This window comes from Zophobas morio, unplaced genomic scaffold (genome assembly GCF_036711695.1).
Source record: "Zophobas morio isolate AGI-343-1 ecotype UQ-CSIRO unplaced genomic scaffold, CSIRO_AGI_Zmor_V1 ptg000021l, whole genome shotgun sequence".
Taxonomy (NCBI): domain Eukaryota; kingdom Metazoa; phylum Arthropoda; class Insecta; order Coleoptera; family Tenebrionidae; genus Zophobas; species Zophobas morio.
Window position 1 is genome coordinate 3,722,490 of NW_026972126.1, and position 20,619 is coordinate 3,743,108.

General features: G+C 32.6%; 2 protein-coding genes across 2 annotated transcripts; one reads left to right on the forward strand and one right to left on the reverse strand.

Annotated features, from left to right (window-relative positions):
* Positions 1-1,977: 1,977 nt before the first annotated feature.
* LOC135131595 (pickpocket protein 28-like) lies at positions 1,978-8,086 on the reverse strand. The gene is made up of 6 exons (XM_064059405.1): positions 7,959-8,086; positions 7,708-7,912; positions 2,487-2,757; positions 2,373-2,447; positions 2,153-2,318; positions 1,978-2,104 (listed from the first exon to the last, which is right to left on the reverse strand). Exons 1-6 carry the CDS (start codon positions 8,084-8,086, stop codon positions 1,978-1,980), a joined length of 972 nt encoding a protein of 323 aa, XP_063915475.1.
* A 6,280-nt stretch (positions 8,087-14,366) lies between these two features.
* On the forward strand, positions 14,367-16,491 carry LOC135133116 (pickpocket protein 28-like). Its single transcript, XM_064061381.1, has 7 exons — positions 14,367-14,479; positions 14,661-14,903; positions 14,956-15,210; positions 15,266-15,750; positions 15,803-15,862; positions 15,918-16,098; positions 16,166-16,491. Exons 1-7 carry the CDS (start codon positions 14,367-14,369, stop codon positions 16,392-16,394), a joined length of 1,566 nt encoding a protein of 521 aa, XP_063917451.1. The 3' UTR covers positions 16,395-16,491.
* Positions 16,492-20,619: the final 4,128 nt, after the last annotated feature.

The window sequence follows — 20,619 nt, forward strand, 5'->3', positions numbered from 1 at the left end:
TGGTGTATAATTTGAATTCAAGAAAGAAGATTAAAAACGGTCTATTACCCAAATTTTAGATACAGTGGTAATGAAATGACTTATCACTCAAGTTACTTAAGAAATTACAACGAAAAAGACGATATATATACAGGGTGACTGCGAAATAAGTGCAAATATTTTAACCACGGCATCCCCCACCCTAGTAGAGCCGAAATATAGAAAAAAGAAATTAAAAATCGAATGGGGCAAAACCCCCATGAACCACCCTCGATACGAAGGCACTGAGCCACCTTGTAAACAGAGTTGGAAAAACGTTTGAATAAAAACGACCTAAACACTTTCAGTTTCAATTAAAAGTAAAACCGACTTTTTGCTGCTTATCATTCGTTCATTCATTTACTCATTCATCGTTAAAGGTCAGTGTGAAAGTTTTTTGGTAATTTTGATTCTGACGGATGTTTGGTCCTTGTCACAACGATTTTACATTGTTTATTGGAACAGAAATAAGAGCAACTTAGAATGCTACTACCTTTTTACAAGAAATGTTGAAAATGTTGTCCTTGACTAGCAATACAGGCGTCAGAGCGTCGCAAGAGGTTTGTTGATAGGTAAAAAAACACCGGAGTAGCGGGTGTCACTTTCACTTGTTGAAGATCTTCGATAATTTCTGGACACTGTTGATTTCCACAAACGAACTGTTTCATCCAACTGATACACATTTATCGAAAACCGTCTCTTGAAATCGTACTTGTTGACGACTACGTGGAGTTCCATCGGACAAAAAGTGAGTTACACAAGGTGGACAATCAGCGGGCTCCAAACCCTGTACTTTGTCAACATGGTATGGATGTGGCCGTATTCTTTTAATGTAGGATGCACTACAAGCTGTGAAAATCCAACTTCTTCTTTCTGTCCTATCACGGCCACGATCGTGAGTTTGAGGTTGAAGGTACCATGATCTCGGAGATGCTGTACCACTGATGCACCCATTACCATATCGACACAATCTGCATGGGAAAACTGCACCATAAACCGATTTCACCGACCGCTCGATGCTAACTGGCCCTTTTCGTGTTTTTCACGTTGCGATTAAAAAAGTGCCTGATAAAGTAACTTTTTTGGTTCTTTAACCGACTCGCTCTGTTCCATTCATTGTAGTAATTATGTAGGTCACAAAACAGTCCAGCGGCGCGTACAACAATTTACATTGAATTTCAAATAATTTTTTCTAGACACTGCTACTACTTAGGACCGTGAATTTTACCCAGTGACATAATCATATTGTGAGCTATTCCCCATTTTTTTTTTTGCGTGTATTTCGCAGTCACCTTGTATATTTGTCATCCTTAATGAGAAAAATATCACTGAAGTTAATTTTGGCTACTTAGTAATTCAAGAATTTGTCGCAGAAGATTTTTATGAAACCCATCATTTCATAAATCTTTTTCTAATGTAACTAAACGGATTACATTTTTTTTTTAGAATTTTATTATTTGTTTAAGAACAAACATATTTAATTTGTATTCTTATTTGTGAAAAAAAAAACTACATTTAATATTATATGTTTTAACCATTTTTTTCAAGTAATAATTTGTGTTTTACTTTTTTATTAAAATATTCTTACCTGGACGAGGTTCAAATTAAAAAATTGGATTGCTCACAATACAGCCTCGATTTAAATCCAAGCGAGCATTTGAGGAACGTCTGTGAAAATTTAAAATATTCCATATTTTTGTTCATACTTACATACTTAAAAATAAAGAATTTAGTTAATTAGGTGCTTTACATCAAACTTATAAAACAACAAATAATGATTAGTATACTATCATTCTAAATGAAAGAAAATTGTCGTAATACAGTTGCTTCATACATTTCTTGGAGTGTCATTTCGTCTTTTAGTTTTTAAGGACCTGACCAACTTCCATATAATCTTTCATTGCAGAAAATACGTAAAGAACAAAAGTAAAGGATTTCAAATATCGAAAGCAATGAAAATCACGTAAATAGTCCTAAAACGCCTCCGAAGTTGGATATTAAATCAGAGATACCATGCAGTTCATTTCTATCCAATGCTGTAACGTACTCCTCTTTGAAATAAATATGCAAAAGAGTCCAAGCCGTACTAAAATGTAAATGTTTTTCCATATAATTGTCAAAACCGTTTAAATACCCTTTTGCTTCCATATCCGTTAGTCCCTGTCTTCTCAGCAACTTCTCCTCATCGTAATTCGCTTGCGAGATTTCTGCGCTAAATTTCAAACTTGAACACGCAGGTTTACAGTCACAATAGTCATATCCTTTTATCTTAGATTCCTTTTGTACTTCTATGAAATCATCTAATTACAAATATAATTATTAAAGATTTACACACATCTTGAGCTTATTCTCACTTTCAGCATTTAATGCACACTCGAGAAGAGAATTACCACAAATCGCAGTCGTATTATTCCCTGTTGTTAAAAATTCTACAAAATTGTATCTGTAAATATATACACTATACTTACTCGGCATAAAATATTCAACGCAGCCACATTGTTTCAAGACATGATCAGTTCGACATTCAAGTACACAGTTGGACTGAGTATAAATTTTAAAGTGTTTCAGAGAGCCTTCATAATACAGGTAACATTTTCTTTTATTTGGTTTATATTTTATCAGATCTACTGAAGTTTGAACAAGTTCAGCTTCAACACCAACTACTGCAGTTTTATTGGTAGTCAAAACAATGGAATGTTTTTGAAGGAGAGGTGCTTCCCAAGGGCTATGAATTAAAACCTACAAGTAGAATATACATAGGTAGTAATGTGTAAGAAAAAAACTTTAAATTTTTTTTTTTAATTTTGAAACTTGTTTTTCAGATTTTATGGTTCAGTCAGTAAGTAGGATACACGATTCCTAAAAACTATTGAAAATACGTTTGTTTTTTACTTCCCGAACGTAAGCAAAGAAAGTATTGTAATCGATTCCGTCGGCCGACTCTCTACTTTTACGTTTTCTCGTTCTTTCATGACCCCTAAAGGACGAAGAAATAGGCCTCCTGTCTCCGTCTGTCCGTCTGTCTGTCTGCCGTTCCTGTTTTTTATTAGACAGATAATCTCCGAAAGTACTGGACCGATTGTTGCGAAATTTTGTATTTATACATATTAGGAATATCATGTCGATGGTAAAACGGTAACCAAAATTTGTCTAATCATCCCCACCACTAATGCGATAACGTAAGTTCAAAATTGTACATAGTAAATGAGTTTTAAATTATATGAAATAACATAGTCCTACACATGTAGTTGATGATTCCGAATTGAGTTTTTACCCGAAAGGACCAGATTTTTGGAAAAAAATCAAAATTATGAAACAACATTTTGCAATTTAATTTTGAATCTGCAAAACCGAATGCTTTGAAATCTTGCAGATGGTTTACAGTTATGACAAGCATGATAAACTTTTAATCAAAATATATTTACTTATCCCCTCCAAAAAATTCATGACATCAGCTCAAAAGTTTGCCGAATAAACCCTATCTAAAATGTACAAAATATGATGAATCTATAGTTGTGATTTATTATTTCATTCATATTTTTTGGATTTGCCTATACAGGGTGATTCAAAAAATTAATGAATGCTTAAATTTATTTTACTGATTTAATCAGGAACTACGAAACCGAATGCTTTGAAATCTTGGAAATGTTTTTAAGTTATCATAGAAATGGTAGATGTTTGATCAATATGTATTTGCTCATCCCCCCTAAAAAATTGATGACGTCACCCCAAAATTTAGCTGAAAAAATCCTGTCTTCAATGTGCAAAGGATGATGAGTCAATACTTGTGATTTTTCACTGCATTAATATTTTTTAGATTTGCTTATACGGAGTGTCCGAAAAAAGTAAGTAAGAATTAATATAATAACAAAATTCATTATACTTTGTTCAATTGAGGCTTGTGAACAATTTTAGTCATCTGTTTTGAGGCGACTCAAACAAATGTCTACGTGACATTCTTCCGATCTATTAACATTAACATTTTTAATACTACGCATATTGCCTTTTTATCAGCTTCGCTCGCTCGGCCATGTAAGGACGCGTCCACTAAATCTATGCATTATATACTATAGTAACATAAATAGCTACTATGGCCGACTGCATGATAATACTGTCGTTATGGTAATATTTAGCAGCCGAAATTTATTAGATTATGGACTAGTACCATAATGATAAAGTAAAAAGGCCACCTGTCAATGTCAATAATTTATTCAAATTAAACAAAAAAACCTAATAATAATAATTATTAATAGTAATAACACAACTGGTATTGTTCGCAATGCCCCCCCGCAATGTTTTATTTGTGGTTCTTCTTTTGTGCAGTGGCTGGATGTGTCAATTCCAGAACAACTTGCTGCCCTAAAATTTTCGTTGCAGTGCAAATTTTCTTACTTCCCTTCGTATAAACTTCTGGACTTTGTGGGCAGGAGCGTTTCTTTCGCTTTAGAGGCTATGCTTCTTATTTCTTCCATTATTTTTCACAAATAGAGGACAATTTCACAATTTCAAAAACGTTTTTTTAAATGAAATGAAAATGTAAACAAATTTGTCTCATTTTACTTCCCGAGCGTAAGCAAAGGAAGTATTGTAATCGAGTCCGTCGGCCGACTCTCTACTTTTACGTTTTCTCGATCTTTCATGACCCCTAGAAGACGAAGAAATAGGTCTCCCATTTCCGTCTGTCTGTCCGTCTGTCCGTCTGTCCGTCCGTCTGTCCGTCTGTCCGTCTGTCCGTCCGTCTGTCCGTCTGTTGTCCCGGATTTTTATTAGACAGATAATCTCCGAAAGTACTCGACCGATTGTTGTGAAATTTTGTACTTATATTAAGAATATCATGTAGATGGTAAAACGCTAACCAAAATTTGTCTAATCATCCCCACCACTAATGCGATGACGTCACTTCAAAATTGTACATAGTAAATGGGTTTTCAATTGTATAAAATAACATAGTCCTACACATGTAGTTTACAACTCTGAATCGACTTTTCACCCGAAACGTCCAGATTTTTGAAAAAAAAATCAAAATTATAAAACAACATTTTGAAATTTAATTTTTAATCTGCTAACCAGAATGCTTTGAAATGTTGCAGATGTTTTAAGGCTATAAAGAGCATCATAAATCTTTAGTCAAAAAATATTTGCTTATCCCCTCCAAAAACTTGATGACGTCAGCTCAAAAGTTTGTGGAATAAATCATATCTAAAATGTACAAAATATGATGAGTCTGTACTTGTGATCTATCACTCCATTCATATTTTTTGGATTTGCATATACAGGGTGACAAAAAAATTAATGAATGCGTAAATATATTTTATTGATTTAATCAGGAACTACAAAACCGAATGCTCTGAAATCTTGCAGATGTTTTAAGGTCATAAAGAGCATAATAAATGTTTAGTCAAAATATATTTGCTTATCCCCTCCAAAAACTTGATGACGTCAGCTCGAAAGTTTGCCGAATAAATCATATCTAAAATGTACAAAATATGATGAGGCTGTACTTGTCATTTATCACTCCATTCATATTTTTTGGATTTGCATATACAGAGTGACTCAAAAAAATTAATGAATGCGTAAATATATTTTATTGATTTAATCAGGAACTACAAAACGGAATGCTCTGACATCTTGCAGATGTTTTAAAGTTATAAAGAGCATAATAAATGTTTAGTCAAAATATATTTGCTTATCCCCTCCAAAAACTTGATGACGTCAGCTCGAAAATTTGCCGAATAAATCATATCTAAAATGTACAAAATATGATCAGTCTGTACTTGTGATCTATCACTCCATTCATATTTTTTGGATTTGCATATACAGGGTGATTCAAGAAAATAAATGAAAGCGTAAATTTATTTTACTGATTTACTTAGGAACTACAAAACCGAATGCTTCGAAGTCTTGAAGATATTTTAAAATTATCATAAGCATGGTAAATTTTTGATCAAAACGCATTTGGTCGTCCCCCCTAAAAAATTTATGATGTCACCACAAAATTTTGCTGAAAAAATCCTATCTAAAATGTACAAAATATGGTGAGTCTCTTCTTGTGATTTATCATTCCATTCAAATTTTTTCGATTTGCATATACAGGGTGACTCAAAAAAATTAATGAATGCGTAAATTTATTTTATTGATTTAATCAGGAACTACAAAACCGAATGCTTTGAAATCTTGCAGATGTTTTAAGGTTATAAAGAGCATAATAAATTTTTAGTCAAAATATATTTGGTTATCTTCTACAAAAAACTGATGACGTCAGCTCAAAAGTTTGCCGAATAAATCGTATCTAAAATGTACAAAATATGATGAGTCTGTACTTGTGATTTATCATTCCAATCATATTTTTGGATTTGCATATGCAGGGTGACTCAAAAAAATTAATGAAGGCGTGAATTTATTTTATCGATTTAATCAGGAATTAGAAAACCGAATGCTTTGAAATCTTGGGAATATTTTAAAGTTATTATAAGCATGGTAAACTTTTGTTCAAAATGTATTTGTTCATCCCTCCTAAAAAAATTGATGACGTCACCCTTAAATTTTGCTGAATAAATCCTATCTAAAATGCAAAAAATATGATGAGTTTGTACTTGTGATTTATCATTCCATTCATATTTTTTAGATTTTGTTAAGAGGTGGTTCAAAAAAAATTAATGAAGTCAATTTATTTTATTGATTAAATTAAAGGTAACACTTATTATTAGTATTACACCCCAACCAACCCAATTTGGTAGACACAAAATTTGTTAAAGGAAAAACTCGGTTGAAACATAAGGGTAGCACGCTTATTTACATCGACTTTAACATTACAGACCTGCATTTGTTCACTTGGTTCCGCGAATGTGAAATAGACATGTTTATAATCAACCAATTCTGAATTTCACCGTCAAGAATTAAAATAAAACCCAATGTTTTATATAATAAGCGGAAGTCGAAGCAATAAAACCGATGGTCGTTTTGTTTACAGTTTCTCTGTTTGGCTCTCACGTATGCTGTTACGCTTGTCATCTTAAATTAAGAATGTTTATACATAAACGATTTTCAGTTGCCGTATACGTGAGTAAATTGTTTCGTTATTTTATTGATTATAAAAAATCAATATTCAAAACGACCCAATTCATTTTCCCGAAAATTTGGGAATACAATAATTTTATTCTTAGTATTACACTACATCTATCCCAACTGATATCCGTGTCCTTGCAAAAATGTTGATGACGTCATCGCAATTTTAAATTCCCACTACAAAAATGTAATGAGAAAAAAACACAATAGCCATGCAGTCGTCAAGTTTCCGACAGCGAGGGAAGTACTGTCTAAACTCTTTAGACCAATTTTTTAACTCTATAGTGTGACTAGATGTTTATTTTTTTTTAATTTCTGCATTTTCGTAAAAATCTAACTATAATAGTAATCTTCTCGTTGCACTGTTGCCAAACTAATTTTTTATTTTATAGTCTGCAAACACGTACCTATTTTGAAGGTTAAATTTATTATGTGGGAAAATATTTCTGTAATAAGATCTTAGGGAAAAATACGTGGTAAATTAAATGAACTACGTTGTATGTTAAATATTTAGCCAAACTATAACTTTGTGTTAGATTATATAAAATTATATATGATAAAATCGATTGAACTGGAGAATTTGGTTTTTCATATTTCTTCAACCTTTAACAGTAAGATACTTACTTGAAATCCTCGCAAAAAATCAGTACAGGTTGGATTTTTAATTTGTTCATTAAACTTCAAATATACTAGAAGTCCATGGTCATAACCGGCCATTATCGCTCTTCTAGGATACGCATCGACACCGATCTTTTCTTCGTATCCAGATCTCCAATTAAAATGCTTTGCAATTTTGTGAGGAACGCGATAATATTGTGCATAGTTATACCTACAAATAATCATTTATAAACATTTTTAAGCAAGGTTCAACTTACACGTGGTCGTAAGATATGTCTTCTCGTCCTAATATGTTAAACGAATAACATAATCCCGTATCGGTAATAACAGGTGTAAATAATTCTTCACAATTATTTTCTGACTGATAAATACATAATGAAAACATATCCGCTGGTTTGATTTTAGTCTAAAATAAACTAAACTGTTATAAAATTAATTAACTTTTAGCTATTAATAAAAACTCTGTAAGTCATCCCGAGAAGAGTTAATTTAATGTTCTCTTTACGGTTCCGTCTCTCTATCGTCTATTTTTGGTTTTATTAGACAAATGATCCCTGAAATTACAGAGCTGATTATACCGAACTTTTAGAATTGTTTTAAGCAAGTTTCGTGTAAGCACCTATATGATAAAACGGTAACAAATATTTGTCTATTTCTGTTCCCTCCCAACAAAAATGTTTCTAAAACGCGAGGTTTATAAATCAGCCACTATTTTCGCCACAGACATCTAGAATTTTGGAAAAAAAGTCAAAGTTGATAAAAACATTTTAGATTTTAATTAAGAAACTGCAAAACTGGATGCTCTAAAAACTTACAAACCTTTTCAGGATATGGTAAGCACAATTAATCGTTAATCAAAATTTATCTGTTTGTCCTATCAAAAACTTGACGACGCCATCTAAAAATTTTGACAAATATCTTCTATAAAATTTGTAAAATACACTGCACATATGCTTGTGACTTATTAATTAACGACCTTTAGTTTTGGGTGTATATGTGCAGATTTTTAGCAAAAAATTCAAAAATATACAACAAAATTTTACAGTAAACTATAAAACCGACAGAAAAATTTATCAGACGACTGCTTGTCATGATGCTCATGGTAAATTAGCAATCAGAATTCATCATTCAATTGTTCTTCTAAGAATTTGATAACATGATTTGAAAAAGTTAACTCTGTGTAAAATATGGGAAATCATATACATATGTCTATAACCCGACTAGGAATATTACTCCAAGTACTTTATTTGTGATTATATGCATTTTTCCAGTGGTGTAGTAATGATGTATACGAATTTTCGGAAAAAATGTAAAATTTGTAAAAGAAAATTTTAAAATTTATCCTAGAATATATATTGAGAATTTATTTGGAATTTTTACAATTTATTGGCATTGGATTCATGAATACAATACATATATGTAAAATGTATATAAGATTATACATCATTGGAGTATTAGTATCTAGTAAACTATAATAATTATTAAAATTCTCTCTTCAGTTCATTCGATCATGCCATTAAAATGGTGAAATAATATCAACCAGACCTACTTAATTTGCACTTACTTCGTGTATGGTTTCAAAAAATCCGTTATCCAGGGTTTTATTTTCAAATTTATAAGTATTATGTATGTCATCACAGACAACACTTAGATGGTGAAACATCGTTAAACTACACACAAGATAAATATTGCTATATATTAAGAAATAATCAGTTAAACACAAATTTTCACTAAAGCAAATATTATAACAAAACGCCGAAAAAATAATTAATGTACGCATATCTACAAATCTATCTAGAGAGAAACCAAAAAATAAATATTTTTGGGGAAAGATTGAACATTTTTCTTTTTGGTGATAATGTTGAAGTTTTCGATACAATTTTTCGTAAATTTTCTTATACTTCCGGCAAGCATTACTCATTTTCGATACGGCTCCAACGGTCATTAACCAAAATATTGCCGGACTATAGTGCGGGAATACAATTATCAATCTCGGCTGGTATTATCGCTTGTTATTCTTTCATTGACAAGTGTGTTATTTGCTCATATTTTTGGCATAATACAAAGTTTTTTTAAGTTTTGAGCTAGAATCCCCAATTTAAGTTAACTCTCGAACCTCATGTCCTCGAAATATATGTATTTCTCGTCCATATATCTACCTATCATATATTACTTTTTATTAACTAGACCGAAAGAAATTAGAGAAATTTTAATTACAATAATTTACCTGTCAGTGATCTTGTTGGCACAAAATGTCACAATCGATTTGTATGCTTTTGAAATTGTCAGTGTTTTCTAAGTGATTTTTCCTAACAACCAACCAATTAAATTTAAACTTTATAGAAAGCACAACTAACTGTGAAGGAATTTGTTGTACTCGCGGGAGTAAAAGTCGGTTTCTATGACGGCAAAATCGGGACAGAAATACAACATTTGCTCTGTAGGGAGAGAAATAGAATATTTGTACCCTAGAGAAAGAAATGCATAAAAAATTTAATTTAGGAGGCAGCAAATTCGGTACAGCAGCTTCACCAGCATCACGAATTTCTTGCGGATCTTCGTTTTGCATTTTGATCGAAAAAAAATTACAGTTGTTGTTATTTTTTTGTTGTTGTTGTTGTCATGACGGCTATTCTGGTTACTATTATATTATTACAATCACATCATCTGTTCTCAGTTGAAGGACTGTGTAGGAGTCTCTGCGAATGCAAAAAATTGTATATACGTCTCAGGAGCCAAATACCATTATTCCTTCGGCGGCAACGCCGAAGGCTTCACCCTCTGACTACAAGCGCTGTCTCAGGAAAAATCATGCATTTCCCTCCCTCGATGTATAATCTACTATTTTTAACTTGAAATTTTTAAATTACTCACTTCATTTTGTCCACTGATTCGTCATGCTTTAACCGATGAAAGATATCGGTGTAATTGAAGACCTGTGTATTATATTTTATATGTGGACAAATAGTAACAGCAGGGAAGGGGATTTCAAATAGTGGTATATTTTCAGCCGCAAAACTGAGAACCACTGGACTACTCTCATACTTATCCAGAATTTCGGAAATCATATACACACAACCACCTAATGAAAATATCAAAGCCAAACTCCAAATAATCCTTAAATGCACGATAATTCAGATAAAAATTGTTGATATAAACAGTCACTCACTTTTCAGTTATTGAACGTTTTTCAGCAACGTACCGGAATCCCTGGAGACCTGTTACTTGAGCATATTCTCTTAAATATTTTCTCACATTATGCCAGAATCCTTCTTCACTCTTTGTACACGGTTCAGCGATTCCTGTATTGTCGCTTTCATTCATTTCGTATACTGTCATTCTTGGGAAACACTCGCGCACTAAAATAATTTCTGAATGTGATGAATTAAGTTTAAGATCACTAGAGTTCAAAGACAAGGTCGTCGTATTCCCCTCTTTTTAGAATTGGTGGGATTTTTTTCCGGTTGTTAAGTAGAAGGCCTAACTATAAGAGTAACGGAATCGCCAGGTTTCGATAGTTCGTCCAAATTATAAAACAACATTTTGCAATTTAATTTTGAATCTGCTAACCCGAATGTTTTGAAATGTTGCAGATGTTTTAAGGCTATAAAGAGCATCATAAATCTTTAGTCCAAACATATTTGGTTATCCCCTCCAAAAACTTGATGAGGTCAGCTCAAAAGTTTGCCGAATATATCCTATCTAAAATGTACAAAATATGGTGAGTCTCTTCTTGTGATTTATCATTCCATTCAATTTTTTCGATTTGCATATACAGGGTGACTAAAAAAAAAATTAATGAATGCGTGAATTTATTTTATTGAGTTAATCAGGAACTACAAAACCGACTGCTTTGAAATCTTGCAGATGTTTTAAGGTTATAAAGAGCATATTAAATGTTTAGTCAAAATATATTTGCTTATCCCCTCCAAAAAATTGATGACGTCAGCTTGAAAGTTTGCCGAATAGATCCTATCTAAACTGTACAAAATATGATGAGTCTGTACTTGTGATTTATCACTACCATTCATATTTTTTGGATTTGCATATAAAGAGCGACCCAAAAAAATTAATGAACGCGTGAATTTATTTTATTGATTTACTCAGGAACTACAAAACCGAATGCTTTGAAATCTTGAAGATGTTTTAAAGTTATCATAAGCATGGTAAGTTTTTGATCAAAATGTATTTACTCATCCCCCTAAAAAAATTATGACGTCACCACAAAATTTTGCTGAATAAATCCCATCTAAAATGTACAAAATATGGTGAGTCTTTTTTTGTGATTCATCATTCCATTCATATTTTTTGGATTTGCATATACTGGGTGACCCAAAAAAATTAATAAAAGCGTAAACGTATTTTATTGATTTAATTAGGAATTACAGAACCGAATGTTTTGAAATCTTGCAGATGTTTTAAGGTTACAAAGAGCATAATAAATTTTTAGTCAAAATATATTTGGTTACCTTCTCCAAAAAACTGATGACGTCAGCTGAAAAGTTTGCAAAAATAAATCCTATCTAGAGTATACAGAATAGGATGAGTCTGTACTTGTAATGTATCATTCCATTCATATTTTTTGAATTTGCATATACCGGGTGACTCAAAAAAATAATGAATGCGGAAATTTATTTTATTGGTTTACTCAGGAACTACAAAACCGAAAGCTTTGAAATCTGCTGCAAAAAAAAAAAACATAATAAGCATGCAGTCGTCACGATTCCGACAGTGAGTGAAGTACTGTCTAAACTTAGACCATTTTTTTTTTAATATAACAGCAGATATTTAATTCAATAATAAATGTAATTAAATATTAAAATATATACCATTATGCAAATCACGTGACATAAAAAATAAAAATTTGACTTTTCTAACAAAATAAAAATGAATCTTTTAAAATTCAAATATTTTTTCTATAAATCTCACACTGGCAAAACTGCAAAATTGCCGGGTAGAATCATGGTTTAATACCGCATATTTCCTACTTGAGCCAACTTTCAAACCACAAAACAAACATCAATAATAACTAATAAAGGACATGAAACAAATTAAACGAAGGTGCTCAAAAAAATTGCGAGAAAAAATCATTTAACACGATACCACCTAAAAACGTTACTACATCTTTTATTTTACATGTTTACTTATGTACGCATACTGTAAATTACTTTGCAGTCCGGTTAATTTTGGGGTCGAGTGTATTTTGATTAAAAATTTACCATGCCTACAATAACTTCAAAACAACTGCAAAATTTCACAGCATTCGGTTTGACAGTTTCTGAGTTAATTAATAATACATATAAGTTGGGTGTATTAATTAATTTTTTTAGTCACCCTGTATAAGCAAATCTAAAAATACGAATGCAATGATAAATCATAAGTATAGACTAATATATTTTGCACATTTTAAACATTAGGATTTATTCGGTAAAATTTTGTGGTGACGTCATCAATTTTTTGGGGGAGATAAACAAATATATATTTTGAATAAAAATTTACCATGCTTATGATAATTTAAAAACATATGCAAGGTTTCAAAGCATTGGATTTTGTAGTTTCTGATTTAATCAATAAAATAAAATGAAACGGAAGATCTATATTTTTGTATTATGGAGGTCATGACATACTAAGAAAATGTAAAAGTAGCCAGTCACCCGATAGACTCGATTACAATATTTCCTTAGCTTACGCTCAAGAAGTAAAAACGATATATTAGTAACTCTGCAATTATGAAAATTTACTTAATAATTAGAAGTAGCGATATAATAATTTACGTTATAAGTCCGGTAAACTCGTTTTTACAGTAACAAGTCGAAATATTTACGGACGAGGTGACCAAGGAGCCAAGTCAGTAATTTTGAGACGAGTTATTGCAAAAGTTTACCGAACGTATGTCGTAATGAGTTTTATTTCATACTGCAGGCACTAAATTATTGTCTAAATTTGAAAAACATTTTTTTTTTAATTGGAAATATAATCATCTATGAAACGCTAGCCTCTAACTGTTTCTATTGTTTTGTTTGATGAATTTTCCGAGACAAAATGACAACAATCTATAATATTCCGGAACATGTTTTGTATAAAAATAATGAAGCTCTCTCATTCCAAGAAAATCGTCAGAAAGACACCATAATTTTTTTAATTTTGTATTTTTTTTAGTAATAATTAGTTTTGTTTATTGATTTATTTCATTTGAGTCCCGTAAAGGTTTTTACCGGACATGATACTGCAAAGTGTCATTTTCCGGACTTAAATCATTAATTTAAACATGGGTGTTACGATGCAGTCTGAAATAAAAAATACTGTAGTATTAGCAATTTAAAAAAACGTATTACGATAATATTAGTTTTTATGGTAGTTATTAAATTTACGAATATTTGCTTCTCAAAATTGTAACTTAATTTGTTGTTGAAAAAGTTGTTGCACAATTATTAAGATGAATTAAGTAAAACCCCCAGGTATTAAAAATGAACAAAGTTAAAATTTATGTGCAGTACACGAACACGTAACACGTTATTAAGGGTGTAGTCACATTAAATTTAATTAACTGATTATTATTTACTTAATATAATCATTCATACCTTCATTACAAACGAATAAATTACATTCCGCACAATACTTTCCTCAGTATTGTGGGAATATTGGCTTACTAAGCAGAAAGAGAAATGAAAGATACCTTCAAAAAGAATCTCCGTATACATTTTCGTGAATACTGCAATCATACAAGTGTTCACGGTTTTCAATATCTTGGTGAGAAAAACAGGCATGTCGTCGAAAGGTAAGTTGCTAGTTCAATACTATCTAGTCATAATAAATTTCAAGCAACTAAAAACGTCTTCAATTTGATGATAGACAAGCAATCAGTTTTCGCCGTCGATTCGCACACGTAACTAGGGCTGAGAACGATACGTTGCTCGTCTAGTATCAACTTTTGTTAATCGCACGTGATATTTTTGTAGAATTTGGTGGTTTCTTGTTTTTGTAATTTGCTTGGCTGCTTGCATTACTTCAATATGGGCTGTCTACAAAAAGTGGGAGGGAAGCCCAGTGATCGTTAACTTTGCCAACACACTAACACCAATATACCAAATTCCTTTTCCTGCCGTAACAATCTGTCCTGAAGCAAAATCGAACCAAAAAATTTTTAATTTTACCCAAGTAATGCAGAATATGGAGGATGGAATCCCATTAAATCTTTCTGAGTAAATTGTTGGCCAACATCTTGTTCAATGAAAATTATGAAATTTCTTTTAGCGAAGCCCGTTTTGAATATATGTCCCTCATTTGCAACCACTATCCAGAACTGAATTATACTAACAACGACACTTTCTCCGACGATTTTTACGATGTTCTCAGAACCGTTACTCCAGAGTTTCAAATTCTAAACTGTTCATTTTTGGATAGCTTAACCGACAAGTGCGCTGAATTTTTTGTACCGATCGTTACTGAGGAGGGAGTTTGTTATACTTTCAATATTCTAGAAGCAAAGGAGATCTATAAAGACACTGTGTAAATATATTGTCATAACAGGTTAATATAGGATTATATCCTTACATAATTTTAGATTATCGTTTAACGATTATCATCGGAGATCAAACCTCAACTTGCAAAACAGAACTTCTTGGAGTCTTCAAGAGGGTTACTCTGAAAGTGCCGGGCTAAGTCCTTATCCTTTACGAGCATACTTAGCAGGCGCTAAAAATGGACTCACTTTGACCATCTTAACAGTAAACGAAGACTTAGATTATGCTTGTAAAGATTCTCTTCAAGGATACAGGGTTATACTACATACCCCCATGACAATACCTCGCCCCAGTCAAAAATATTTTAGAATACCTCTCGACCAAAGTGTTATTGGAGCTATTGAACCGGTGATGATCACTACTTCCAATAGGGTAAAAGGGTACAAGTCAGAACGACGAAAGTGCTTCTTTTCATTTGAACGTGAGTTGAGATATTTCAAAAATTATACCGCATCCAACTGCAACTTGGAATGTTTAACCAACTATACGCTAGAGATGTGCGGTTGTGTGGATTTCTATATGCCTCGTAAAATTTGTATGTGAAGTTTAGAACATAGCGCTAAATTTGTTTGTTTTAGGTGAAAATGGAACAAAGATTTGTGGCACTGGTAATATAGAGTGTATGAAAATTGCCGAAGGTAATATTTGTTTAAAAAGCAGTTTTACTAAAGTCCTTCTATTATCTTTTTGCAGGTGTGATGCACGAAATTCATTTGTCTGTTCAGATTGATGACGAAAAGAGCTTCAAGAAATTTGACTGTAACTGTTTATCTGTTTGTTCTGACTTAACTTATGCAGTCGAAACTTCACAAATAAATTATGAATGGAAAAATATGGGTTCTGCTCGACGAAGTCTACCTCGTGTTTCTGCCAAGTGAGTTAATATGATATCAGTTCTGCGCTAGTGGTAAGAATATTCTGAATATGTAATACAATTTCAGTTCACATTTGTCTACTTTAACTCTCTTCTTTAAATCTGAGAGTTTCATAACTTCAGAAAGAAACGAACTATATGGACCCCTCGACTTTATTTCAAATTTTGGTGGACTTCTTGGACTCTTCACAGGATTTTCTATTTTGTCTTTAATGGAAATGGTTTATTTTATGTCCATCAGAATTCTATGTAATATACGTTTATTTGGGCGGTGGTCAGGCGCCGAAAAAGAGTAATTATTAAATAAATAAACTCACGTTACTTAACAATAGCCATCATAAAATGAAGTACAACATTTTTATTGGTAAAGGTGTTTTGAAAATACTAATAGTGTACCCAATTAGATTTTTGTAAGATCACCATAGCAAAACCGTTTTACGAGGTCGCTACATAAACTGAAAATTGGTCCTACGGTCTGTATAATTTTTTTGGTTAAGAATAAAAACTTCAATAAATTTTGACAGGACTATGGAATCTTCAGTTGCAAACTGTCAAAATTACTTCGGCCGCCTTTAGGCCTTCATCTAAAGGATAAAAAATATTTGTCTAAACTGATAGCAGAAGTGATCAAAATACTGTAAGATTGTAAAGCTAATTACTGTGGAAGGATATTTATTTTTTGTATCATGAAATTATGACTTGTCTAACGAAATGAAGTACCTACGAATCTAATTTTGAAAAATTAAACTACAGTGCTTCGAGTTTTTTTATATTTTCGCTATATGTGGAGGTATTTCGATAAAACAATTGTTAGGTCTGTTAAGTTAAATATGTTTTTATTAATACATAATTTAATAGTTGCTTTAATATATTATGTATATGTACTGTAACACTGTTGTATAATAACGCATACTTTATGTAGTTTAATGTCTGTCGTGGACGTTCATGTACGAAGTAATTATACAAAATATACTCACAATTATAGGTATTATTTGAAGTAAATAAAAACTCAAATTTATTCGTGCGTTTTTAAAAAAAAATGTCTAAGGTTATTTAGACAAAACTTTTATTAAACCGTAATGATGCACAATCTAAAAAATTGATTTTTTAAGATAAATAATTATAACGTTAAAATAATAAACTGTTTAATGTTATAATTTTTCTAAGCTCTATTTGTTCCACTGTTCTTTTAGAGACGAGGAAACGCCTGTCGAAATAACCTTCGACCAATTTTTACTTCCCGAGCGTAAGCGAAGAAAGTATTGTAATCGAGTCCATTGGATGAATGGCCACTTTTATGTTTTCTCGACGTTTCATGACCCCTACAGTACGAAAAAAGCAGTCTACCGTTTCCGTCTGTCTGTCTGTTTGTCTATCTGTCTATCCGTCTGTCTGTCTGTACCTAGTTTTGTAAAATGAATTGAATCTTACACAAAAATACATTCATATACTTGTAGTGTACGAATACGCTTTCAGGTTTTTCGCTAAACGTTCAAATTTTCGCAAAAACATTTGCAACGTATAATAAGGTTTCATTCCCACCACGATTTCTACGTCTTCATGGCGCCGTGGTTGCATTGGAGAGAACGGCGACCTTTCGATGCTGTGATTGTGGGTTCGATGCCGAACTTGGCGCTTTCTTTTTTTTTTTTGCATTAGTATAATGCTGTCACGGGTGTTCTTTTGTGCTGTAACTAGAATTATCCATGTGGATGCCGTCATCACAAATTTTTTTTTGGTCAAATTAAGAACGAGTCACCCCATTTTCTCGAAAATGTGAAGAATGCGCACGTCTGTATATTATAATAATGATAAAATAAGAATTATAGGAGTATCTAATATTCAGAACATTTTGTTTCATTGTGGTTTAACTAATAATTTTAATCCTGTTCATCAAATCAAACTAATTTCTACGTGACATTCTTTCGATGCAAAGCATAAACAATCGAATTTAAGCATGTCCACTGATAATAATACACTCTTTTCCGTTGGTTATTTGCTCTGAATACATTTCATACTGTCTTGTATATCTGCAGACGCACCTCCTTGGAATTTGCACCCCCGCGGCGCAGGGGATTCGAGGTGTCATTTACACTACTGGTTTTTACTATATAAAAGTTAGCAGAAAACACAAGTTTTCTATAATTTTTCAAAGAAGCGGAATTCGTTGGATTGTACTTCAAGGGCGAAGGAAGTTCTGTTGAAGTAATCATAGGCGACTAACTAGATGAAAATCATTTTGAAACACCCTTTATTATATTGAAATTGTCCAAAAGGAAAATACATTTGTAATCAAACTATCAACGCACCAGCATTGGATAGAGCGCGTGAGATTTTATTCCGCGCCTTGTTTATTATGAATGATATGAAGCAATATAATGTTGCCGGAGAGCGTGACCGAGGCCTGATTTCACAATTAATTAAGTTAATGTAGGACCTTATTTAAGTTTTTAGGATAATTAATAAAGTAGTATTAGCGTAGAATAGGTTCGCGTGCTGCGGCGGCTGTTTCCAGTCTGGCCGCCCCGCCGACAGTGGTTATATTTAATACCTCGGTCGGGGCCCCGCCTACTGGTGCAGAATTGCGCGGCGTGTGCCGTCAGCTCGCGAAAAATAGATTAATTAGGGTAAGGTAATTAGTTGGTAATATATTTAGTGCAAAAAATTAGTTTAGTGTCAATAGGCGATAAGTAAAGAACAATTATGCTCCGTTTTCTGTGACAGCTGGCGACAGCCAATCCGCTGCCCAGACGGTGTCCAGAAAACGGTAAAAAAATATAAAAGGCTGCTAAAAATCCCGCTCAGCATCACTTGTCAGCTAGCGGTGAGAGTGTACGCTTCGGCGGCTGTTCGAGTCACAATAAACCGCTCTGCATTCTTTAACCGAGGGTTTTATTACCCCAAAGAAATCCCTACACAAATAAAGCACGCAACCAGTTCTTCTCAGAACTTTCAAATCGGAGCATACCCGGCTTCCTGGTTCGGGCCGGTGTTTCGACAGGTGAGGACAGGTCGTCCCCGTCAACCCGCGACGTCGCGACGCCCGATCCCCTAACAATACAAAGTGTCTTCTAATACATTCGAAAAACTTGGGAAGTGTCTTTCTCACCTGAAAATAACAGAAAAAGCGCTTATTAACATTTGCCCAGAAATGCATATTTTTAAAATAAGAGTATGTATATCTCCAAAATTAAATCCTTAAGATTAAACGATTAATTTCATAAATTCCTAATTATCATTACACACGTCAAATTATTCCTAAGAAATGCATAGTAAATTTACTTTCTCTACGTTTCAAAAACATGTAAACGATTGTAAACATTAACATAGGAGTATTAATTTAGGCAAAAATTCCTCCTTAGCTAAACCTTGTTTTTTTTTTATTTTATACACTCTATGATATACTTAATATTCGACATTTACGTGAATTTGGTGTGAGTAGAATGTTGTAAATATTCCCAAAACACTTATACTAATTAATTAAATACATAAATATTTTAGTTGTTTCATTGTTATACTATGCCATAACAGATGTTAATTATCCTTCCACTTTTGTCAGTAAATAAGTCTTTAAAATTAATAATAAATGGTACCTTTTTATTTTTACTTACTTTTACTCGGAACATGCAGTTAAGACCGAACCTATCCTCGTTAAATTAATAAATAGGGGCACCACATTTGGAACAGTCTTGATTTGGACGGACCAGTTGCAATTCTCGAACCTCAGAGTTGAATATGACAAAGTATGAGAGGTCATGGTAACACCATAGGATGCCGTAAAATAGATTTGAATGAAACGAAGACAAAAATATCTTCACAGGACGACAACGCTTTTCTTTAGTAGAATCAAATTTGCCGAACCTTATAAATTTTAAGTCCTATGGCTGAGAGAATTTTTGCTTTGAACAATGTTTTCAACATCACGTAACTCTGTCTGTGAATTTGCAGCTTCCGGCGTCACTACTTTTGATATTAGGTCATTGATATCATTTTGTAGTGCAATAGTGATTTTCTTTAAACCGTTAATATCATTTCCATTCTTGCACGTCCAAGACAGACCCACCTTAGAGTGAATTTTTCTGGGCCCCCTCGTGAAATATTCACACTTTACAATTGATAGGATAGGATTTGTTACATGCGCAATAGTTCACAATTTTATGAGCTTCTGCAGAAATGCACAACAACTACAATTTAGAGTGCTGATATTTAGGGAAATTGAAATTAACAAAGACCCGTTTTAATTAAGTTAATTTGTATTAGACAGATAATTTCCGAAACTACTGGACCGATTGTTGTCAAATTTGGGTATACATGAGGAATATCATGTAGTTGATGAAACACTGACCAAAATTTGGCTAATCACCCCCACGAACAGTTTGATGGCGTCCGCTCATTATATTGCATAATTAACATTACCGATTTTGTTTGAAATAATATACTCTTGTACTTGTGGGTTACGAATCTTATCTTGATTTTGTTCATTAATCTTTGTATACTATGTTTGTTTATGCGCCTTCTTCT